This window comes from Phragmites australis, chromosome 5 (genome assembly GCF_958298935.1).
Source record: "Phragmites australis chromosome 5, lpPhrAust1.1, whole genome shotgun sequence".
NCBI lineage: Eukaryota > Viridiplantae > Streptophyta > Magnoliopsida > Poales > Poaceae > Phragmites > Phragmites australis.
This window is the reverse complement of record NC_084925.1, coordinates 34,003,330-34,013,204: the sequence shown is the minus strand read 5'-3', so window position 1 is coordinate 34,013,204 and position 9,875 is coordinate 34,003,330. Positions and strand designations below refer to the sequence as shown.

The following is a 9,875-nucleotide window of genomic DNA, read 5'->3' as shown; positions in this document are numbered from 1 at the left end:
TCCGATCATCCCGCCATCGACCGCCAAGTTACATCCATTACCTACACATCATAAGACCAGCACAAACATATCTTCAACTCTATCATAGATTAGTCAAAATCAAAATTCTTTGTTGAAGAACAAATCGCAAAATCATGAACACCAGATATTCTGACATATATCGCCCACTGATCACCGAAACATCCGGCAATGCAATACTTCCTTCACTGACACACTCATGAAAAACCCTTAGATGTGCACACCTTCAATCGTCGAACCATCTAGTATGTACATCATCACCAGATAAGCTTTGCATCCTGTCTAGAAAAATTAGTCCAGTGTGCAGATCCTCCATCATCGGACCATCTGGCTATAGAATCACACTAGACACACTTTGCAACCTCTCTAGAAAAATTAGTCCGGCGTGTTGTGCTGTTTATCGTCAGACCATTCGGTGTTTCAATAGATTTTTTTCTACTAAGTCAAAACCCTCTGATGTGAAATGTTTCTGAATGCCAGATCATCCGACGTGTTCATTTCATTTAACGTCGGACCATCCAGTGAGGTAAATTTTTTTACTAACAAAAATAGCAACTTCATTTCCTATGCACCTTTGATTATTTATAATTATAATTACAATGCATAGAAATACTCATACAATCTTAAAAATTATCAAATCAAATTAACAAATTTATCGATCACCCGTTATATATAAACTAAAATAATTTTAACTTGATTTGTCACCTTCCCCGGCACACCTGGGCAAAGAATAATTGAAAAGACTTTATTTCTTACGAGTGGCAGACGCAATAATTGGCCCGCCAACAACTCCAATTTTCCACTGTAGAGCAGAGCAGAGCCGACCAGCACGGTTTTCGTTTTCAGGGTTGGTGAGATTTATCCCGTTCCGCCTCCACCCAACTCCTCCGGTTTCCGTTTCTCCGTAGAAGGAAAAAACATAAACATTACTAGTAGTAGAACAAATCGATTAAAAACACCCTTTTAAAAGATCGCTAAAAATGAAATAAAAAATCAGAGAGCATTTACTTTCAGATCCACCCCATCGCTCACCAACCATCCCACTAGAGAGCAGAGAGACCTGGCTCACCAAAACCCGCCCACCCCCTGCTCTGCCCCCTATTTAAGCGCCCCGTCCTCCTCTGTTTTCCCCCAAGAAGAGCACGCCAGCTTCTCCTCCGGCTCTTCTTCTCCACCTCCTCCTTGCGTAGCTACCCGCCCTGGCCAGTAACACCACCACCTCCACCGCAATGGCGAGCAACGGGCTGATCCTCGAGAACGACCCGCTCAAGTGGGGCGCGGCGGCGGCCGAGCTGGCCGGGAGCCACCTGGACGAGGTGAAGCGGATGGTGGCGCAGGCCCGCCAGCCCGTGGTCAAGATCGAGGGCTCCACCCTCCGCGTGGGGCAGGTGGCCGCCGTGGCCGCCGCCAAGGACGCGTCCGGCATCGCCGTCGAGCTCGACGAGGAGGCCCGCCCCCGCGTCAAGGCCAGCAGCGAGTGGATCCTCGACTGCATCGCCCACGGCGGTGACATCTACGGCGTCACCACGGGGTTCGGCGGCACCTCGCACCGCCGCACCAAGGACGGGCCCGCCCTCCAGGTCGAACTCCTCAGGTACAAGATCATCACTCCTGCGGTTTACTTTACCTTAATCGCCATGGTTAACTCGTAGTAGATCCGTTCTTATGAAAAAAAAATTATTCCAATTCCTTGCGTGTAACTGGCGTCGTCGTTGACGCATAGGTTCATCGAGAGTTCTCAGGTGTCAATAATAACATCAGTAACCGCTACGGCCTCTGACTCCATTGGTGGCCCCCACGCCAGTTAATTAAGGTACTAGGAGGCTTTCTGGTCCGTCTACTAAAAAGACAAACCTTTCTTTTTTTGGCTCGATATATCCTGGGTAGAGTTGGGATTTAGGTTGTTATGTTTATTAGGTACAATCAGTCGTGTTAAGTTGATATGAGTCAACTCTATAAACATCTAAGCACGGTTTTCGACATGCGGTGCCGTTGTCGTATCGTGTTGGTCCATATACATTTTTCTCTATATCATTTGAATTTTTTTATATATTTATCTTTTACTATTTCGCACGTATGACTCTTATATTCACACATCTCTCATGTTCTATCTCGTCTGATAATACTTATATATTTATCTCTTATTATCTTATACTGTCTCTTATATTTACATATTCATCTCTTACAATCTCTCATCAAACAAATATGGTTTTAATGTCCCATACTTTATATCGTAGAGATTAGAGGATAAATTTGAAAAAATAATCATAGGAATTATATTGTGCCCTTTTCGTACCGTATTAAAATCATAGGTATAGCACAACCCTCATATTTTACCATGCTGACCTGACCTAAAATATTTTGTACCATATCAAAACGTCGTGCCATGAAGTCCCAGCTCTAATCCTGAGATTCATTCATGATTCATGTGCTGCACTACTGCAGCCAACCATGGAAATCCCCATGCAAACAGAAGCATTCCAATTCTTTTTCAGTTCCCAAGATAGAGTTTCTTTGTGTCACTGTTGGGTAACTACAATGATTATAGATAGTACAGAGGGAGAGAGAGAGGAAAAATGAGTAGAGTTAAGATAAAAGTTAGCTGTAGTTTTTATTTTACTAACATAAAGAAAAATATTAGAGAGCTAATTTTTGATAGAGAAAAATTAAGAAATAGCTCTTAACATTATAATGTACGAGGAATTAAAAACGGTAGGAATGCGATGCGACTAGCACTAGTTTTACACGGGAGGACTGTGTCTTCTTCCGTCTCCCCAGTTGGCTCGCAAGGTTGGCTTGCGTGCCTTCCACTCACTCACAGGCAGGCATGCGATGCGACTTCCACGCGTCCCGGGAAACCAGTCACACTTCTGCACCGGGCGACGACATGGTTCGCAAAACCTTTTTCCCTCCCGTTCGGCTGTCACATTGTTCAGGTCGCCCGAAATTAAAAACGTGTCAGTGACCGTTAATGCATCTACAGTTACTGCAGAGGATATCTGTCCGAAATTTAGTAGCTTGTGCGACGAGGTGGGGGAAAAGTCGAAAATTTTGGATATGTTTTCTTCTTTTTTTTCATATTTTGTTACTCCCTGATGGAGTATATACGCGTCAGCTGTAAAGGAAGCAAAAGTGCATACTCACATGCAAAAGAATACGGCAGTTGGGCGCCTTTGTTTGTCTACATTTATGTCATCATGCATGTGCATATGTAGTCCAAAAACAGGTATATAAGATTCAAAAAAATATATTTGTTGTTGTTCTTTGAAGTTTCATCAAATAGTACAGTAATCTATAACCATGTGCGCCGATCAGAACAATTGGACAAGAATTTCAATACGAGGTGTAGCAAAAGGACAAGAATTTTGCACCGATCAGTGTTTGCCCGCGCTGGCCGGGACTAACCATGTGCGCTCCCCTGCAGGCATCTCAACGCCGGAATCTTCGGCACCGGCAGCGACGGCCACACGCTGCCGTCGGAGACGGTCCGCGCGGCCATGCTCGTGCGCATCAACACCCTTCTCCAGGGCTACTCCGGCATCCGTTTTGAGATCCTCGAGGCCATCACCAAGCTGCTCAACACCGGCGTCAGCCCGTGCCTGCCGCTCCGGGGCACCATCACCGCGTCCGGCGACCTTGTCCCACTGTCCTACATTGCGGGCCTCATCACCGGCCGTCCCAACTCGCAGGCCGTCACCGTGGACGGCAGGAAGGTGGACGCTGCCGAGGCCTTCAAGATCGCCGGCATCGAGGGCGGCTTCTTCAAGCTCAACCCCAAGGAGGGCCTCGCCATCGTTAACGGCACGTCCGTGGGTTCCGCCCTCGCGGCCACCGTGCTGTACGATGCCAACGTCCTCGCCGTCCTCTCCGAGGTCCTGTCCGCCGTGTTCTGCGAGGTCATGAACGGCAAGCCGGAGTACACCGACCACCTCACCCACAAGCTCAAGCACCACCCGGGCTCCATCGAGGCCGCGGCCATCATGGAGCACATCCTGGAGGGCAGCTCCTTCATGAAGCACGCCAAGAAGGTCAACGAGTTGGACCCCCTGCTCAAGCCCAAGCAGGACAGGTACGCGCTCCGCACGTCGCCGCAGTGGCTGGGCCCCCAGATCGAGGTCATCCGCGCGGCAACCAAGTCCATCGAGCGCGAGGTCAACTCCGTCAACGACAACCCGGTCATCGACGTCCACCGCGGCAAGGCGCTCCACGGCGGCAACTTCCAAGGCACCCCCATCGGTGTGTCCATGGACAACGCCCGCCTCGCCATTGCCAACATCGGCAAGCTCATGTTCGCGCAGTTCTCCGAGCTGGTGAACGAATTCTACAACAACGGCCTCACCTCCAACCTTGCCGGCAGCCGCAACCCCAGCCTGGACTACGGCTTCAAGGGCACCGAGATCGCCATGGCCTCCTACTGCTCTGAGCTCCAGTACCTCGCCAACCCGATCACCAACCATGTCCAGAGCGCGGAGCAGCACAACCAGGACGTGAACTCCCTCGGCCTCGTCTCGGCCAGGAAGACCGCCGAGGCCATCGACATCCTCAAGCTCATGTCCTCCACGTACATTGTCGCCCTCTGCCAGGCCGTCGACCTGCGCCACCTCGAGGAGAACATCAAGACCTCGGTGAAGAACTGCGTGACGCAGGTGGCCAAGAAGGTGCTCACCATGAACCCGACCGGCGACCTCTCCAGCGCGCGCTTCAGCGAGAAGGAGCTCATCACCGCCATCGACCGCGAGGGCGTGTTCACCTACGCCGAGGACCCGGCCAGCGCCAGCTTCCCTCTGATGCAGAAGCTCCGCGCCGTGCTGGTGGACCACGCCCTCACCAGCGGCGACGCCGAGCGGGAGCCCTCCGTGTTCTCCAAGATCACCAAGTTCGAGGAGGAGCTGCGGTCGGTGCTGCCCCGGGAGGTGGAGGCTGCCCGCGTGGCCGTGGCGGAGGACACCGCGCCGGTGGCCAACCGGATCAAGGAGAGCCGGTCGTTCCCGCTCTACCGCTTCGTCCGCGAGGAGCTCGGCTGCGTGTTCCTGACCGGCGAGAAGCTCAAGTCCCCCGGCGAGGAGTGCAACAAGGTGTTCCTGGGCATCAGCCAGGGCAAGCTCATCGACCCCATGCTCGAGTGCCTCAAGGAGTGGGACGGCAAGCCCCTGCCCATCAACTAGGACGCGCGCGCCATCCATCCATGCAAGGCCGGAGGAGAGGAGAGGGGAAGAAAATACGTCAAAAATAAGCACTTCGTGTATGTTCAGATCGTGTCGCGTTCGTCTTTCGTCGATCATTCGTTGGTGACTGTTGGTTATATTGACCGATCCATATGTGAGTATGTGTGTGTGTGGCGTTGTTCTTTTGTGTAGCTGCGCTGCCACCGCCTGCAATGTGCATGCAACGGCGGGCAGCTTTTCTAAGATATACTGTCGTATTTTGGGGTGAACTAGCTACTCAATTCCTTGTTTTAATTATCCTAATAGAATGTTTTGCTCTTGTAATATGATGTCTCATCATGGGGAATCTGTGATGTGATGGCTAGTTTTTTTCTTGCTAAATTGTGTTTCACCCAGTTGATCGTTGCAATCAGATTCACCACATCTTGTATAAACTATCAGAGGAGACCTGGTTCATCCAGTTCTCAGAGAAACTTTCTTCACGACAGCTCAAAATAGAAAGAAGTAACTTCCCTTGAAATGGCTAAAAGGAAAGGGGAGTCACTTTGCCAAAAGCAAAATCATTCAGACAAATTGCAAAAGGATATTGTTGTTAACTTGCAAGAGTGGCAAAAGGTCCTTTGCTCAATTTAATCCGCCTTTGTGGAGGTTTTTTAATAATATTATTTTATACAAAAATTACAAAAATAATAGTAAAAAACAAAATTGCAAGACTAACTAAATTTCGGTACTCCGTATGCCAACACGTTACGTGACACTAGATCCGAGGGCCTATCGGCACACTAAATATGGAGAAAAAGCATGTTGGCATTCTGCGAGCCAACAACCCTCCGAATAGACACTGATATGGGTGTCTGTCCAATTGATAGCTGACAGGCCTGTCGGAACGTGGAACACTAACAGGCTTGTCGGTAATTAAAATACCGATAGGTCTGTCGGTATTCCACGTGCCGGCATGTTATACCTGTTTTTATTTGATTATTAATAATAAAAATTAGAAAATATTAATGAGGCACAGCTAGAACTCAGGGTACATCCTATAGAAAAAATCATACTCATTGGAAAATAGCAACTATGGCTATACGGAGGCTGAGGCAATGAGGCGCGTTGATGTTTGTAATGAGGCTGAGGCTAACGACATCTCGAAATGGTCCATTTTTTTCCTAATTTTGATTCAATATGATATTGTCAACATTTATTTATTTTGTTGATCTAAATTTGTGTGAGTAATTTTTTTAGTGAAGTAACATTAGAGGATACAAAATCTAATTTTGCGAACAATAATAGTTATGAATTACAATTATCATAGAACCTGGCGTGGAGGTTACATATGCTGATAACCGTAAAGTGATGACAATAACAAATGTTGGCATGTACGGTATGCCTAAAGACTAACCTAATAGCGTGCCGCTGCTAATCTTAATGTCATAGGAATAAAAATATGCTGGGTAATCCTGTCCCTTAGCGTGACGGCCCTCTCCCGCTTTCTTTTCTTCTTTGCTTCGCATGCTTCAGCAGCAGCACGCTCCTTTGCGGCCGTCTTGATGTGCTCCTCCTTTTGCCGCTTCATCCGTTATTCCTCCTGATGTTGCTCGTACTCGTGGCATTCGTAAGCTTCCCTCCTCCACTGCATCGCCATGTCGATTCACTAGTTCTGGTGCTCATTTTGCTCCATATCTAACCATCCTATAAAGTCACGGATAGGTGTAGGAGACTGGACAAATGAAACAAGATGGGAGATAGTAAGACAATGCAAATCAACGATTTATTGCATAATAGGATGGCACACTGATACATTTAAAAGCGGATAAGAATGCATGATGCTACGCTTTAGGAGAAATGAAACAAGAGGGGAGATAGTAAGACAGTGCAAGTCAATGATTTATTGCATGATAGGACGGCACGCAGATACATTCACAAGTGGATAAGATTGCACAATGCTATGCTTTAGGATGGAAGGAGAACACGGGTAATAAAACCATAACTGATAGCATAGTACCAACATAAACATTCTACATGACATGGCAATCACATAATAGAAAATAACATGAACATGTACAAGTACTGTATAACGAAGCAGTCAATGGGAGTTGCCATGGCCACGGGCGTGCTTGCTGGGCATCCCCGCTGGCCTCCGTCGGCCTGCTACTCTGTGACGTATGTGGTCAGTGGAGTAAGTCAAGGGGTTGCATGGAGGGTGCCGAGGGCGTGCAGCGTTTGTAGGGGTGGTAGGGTCGGGCTGCATTGCCTGCGTTCGTAGAGGTGCCCCTGATGTCTGTGACAGACCCTCCTCATCGATCGGCAATGACAACCAGGTGTTCGTCACGGAGTGCGATGAGCTTGACGGTGCGTCAAAGGAGGCTGAAACTATTGCAGGCACAACTATGTCAAATGTCGTGCATCACAATATAGTTGAATTGAAAGATACAATCACGAGTGATACTATTGATAGTGATGAAACTGAAACTGAAGCACCTGAGTGGAAACCAGGAGTCAGCATGTACCACACCGGTGGTGGCCGAGACGACAAAGCTGGTTCCGTGTGGAAATGTGGCGGTGTAGCACGAGGGCGTGATGGTGACCTCGTCTGTGTGGTAGGCTCGATGATGTTCGGTACCCGCTGGCACAAAGCACGTCGAAACCTGTCGAGGCAACTCTGTGCCAGCCAATGTAGAGTGGCCATCAGCTTGCCTGGGTCAATCCATTGTGGGACTGACTCCCAGCGGTCCACGAAGTCTAGTAGCTCTGTGTTGACGTCCCTGTACGTGTCCGCTTGCAATGCCTGAGAGAACACATTTAATAATAAGAATAAAAGTCAGTACAATGAAACATCCTCACATACCATTGCATGGTATGCCACCGCTAGCTCCGTAGCGAATGTGTCGATGACCTCCAGCTCGTGCTATGGTGGCTCCGAAGGCACTAGAATGTACCTAACCTGCGACACCTACAGGCAGGTGAAAAGTGTGTGTCTTTAGCCTCCAGTGATGGCTTATTGTAAGTACACTCGCACTTGTTGTCTGCAGGCCACAACCTGCATTCCATTGTAATTTCCTACCTTCCGATACCCAGTCTGTCCTTATCACGTAACATCACCTCAAAGATGTGCTGACAGTTACCAACAATATGAACTCTGTGTGACTGGTTATTCCCGCTCTTCTCTTCCATGTAAGACGTTATCTTCTCCGTATACACCCTTTGCGTGTTGCCCATATGTAGCACGGCCTTACTGTAACGCTCTTGGAGATTCTGCTGCATTCCACGAGTGAATCCCTTCACAATTGCCACTAATGGCTGTGACCTATTCTCCTTAATTACCCAATTGTAAACCTCAGTGAGGTTAGTTGTCATAATTCCATAACGTGAACCATCAGTATCCGCAACGAGTGTCCATTTCTCTAGTGGTTCGTGTCTGATCCAATCCGTGTCTGATCCAGTCAGAGAAACACTTAACCCTCCTTCCACCCTTTCTTCTCCTAGTCACACTCTGCGGCTCAAGTGGTAAAGGCTCAAGGCCCTCGGGCTCCTCCTCCCTTGGTACAACTAGCTTCTTCAAAACTTCATCCATGTACTTACCAGTTAGTTTATCTAGTTCTTCCCACAATGCATCAAACTTCCTCCTTTGATTCTGTTTGCCTAGCTTCTTAAATAGATCCATCAACCTCTTGCTCCTGAATTATCTGTAGAAGTTTGCTCTGAGATGCCGCATGCACCAACAGCTATGCAAATTTGGCCACGGCAATACCACAACGCACCACTTTGCAATGTGTTGATAGTATTCAACAAGCCTGCATGACGATCTTGGACTACATACACGTTAGTCCTATTACCAACAACATCTTAGCCCACTCCAAGAACCACAACCAACTATCCGTAGACTCGCGTTACGACGATTGCAAAAGCCAAAGGCACAACCTGTTTCTCACCATCAACCCTGATACCTATGAGTATCTACCCCCTATATTTGTCTGTGAGGAATGTCCAATCCACGCACATCACCTATCGGCAGTATCAGAATGCCTCGATCATATAGTCGAACGACCAGAACGTCCGCTGAAGGACTCGATCTCCATCCCGATTAACAAAATCATGACTAGTAATGTAGGTGCTCAGGTTTATGCCCTGAATAACCTCAGCAGTAAAGGTAAGTCGTGTTATAAGTCCTTATATGTGCCAAATATCTTCTCTAACACCTTCTGTTTTGCTCTCCATGCCATGTCATATGAAATCTTGTACCCAAATCTGATATCGATAGCATGCATAACTCTAAATGGATACATACTAGTATTCTTCACAATCTCTGGGTACATCACATTTGCAACATAATCTGCACTCATGTTACTGTGCATGTGCAGAGGTCGGCTCAAGTTGCAAGTATGTGGCTCAACAGTAGACGCTAACAATATTGTGTCACACCTCGGCAAGAATCCATGAACTCGCCAAGTGTAACCTTTAGCTAAACATTTTACGTCGCATGTCCGAGGATTAGATATTACGACCTTGAACTCTCTCGCCTCCGAGAAACACCATCTCTTCATTGCATGCTGTAAATGGACCTTGTCATGATACATCTGGCCTTTGGTCACCACGATAGAATCATACTCCCATGCCAACTCGTGTCCTTCGTTCACTGTCAACTTCCCCAAAGAAAATTCATCCATTCTTTCGGGATACCTACACCTGAGTCCATAA

At 47.8% G+C, this 9,875-nt stretch overlaps 1 protein-coding gene across 1 annotated transcript; it reads left to right on the top strand.

Annotated features, from left to right (window-relative positions):
* Positions 1-1,141: 1,141 nt before the first annotated feature.
* LOC133919354 (phenylalanine ammonia-lyase) lies at positions 1,142-5,507 on the top strand. The gene is made up of 2 exons (XM_062363729.1): positions 1,142-1,612; positions 3,443-5,507. Exons 1-2 carry the CDS (start codon positions 1,248-1,250, stop codon positions 5,181-5,183), a joined length of 2,106 nt encoding a protein of 701 aa, XP_062219713.1. The 5' UTR covers positions 1,142-1,247; the 3' UTR covers positions 5,184-5,507.
* Positions 5,508-9,875: the final 4,368 nt, after the last annotated feature.

Excerpts from the sequence above, each read along its gene's own strand:
- LOC133919354 (XM_062363729.1), top strand. The coding sequence starts at position 1,248 with ATGGCGAGCAACGGGCTGATCCTCGAGAACGACCCGCTCAAGTGGGGC. Across the intron at positions 1,613-3,442 it reads CTCCAGGTCGAACTCCTCAG|GCATCTCAACGCCGGAATCT; the intron begins GTACAAGATCAT and ends GCTCCCCTGCAG.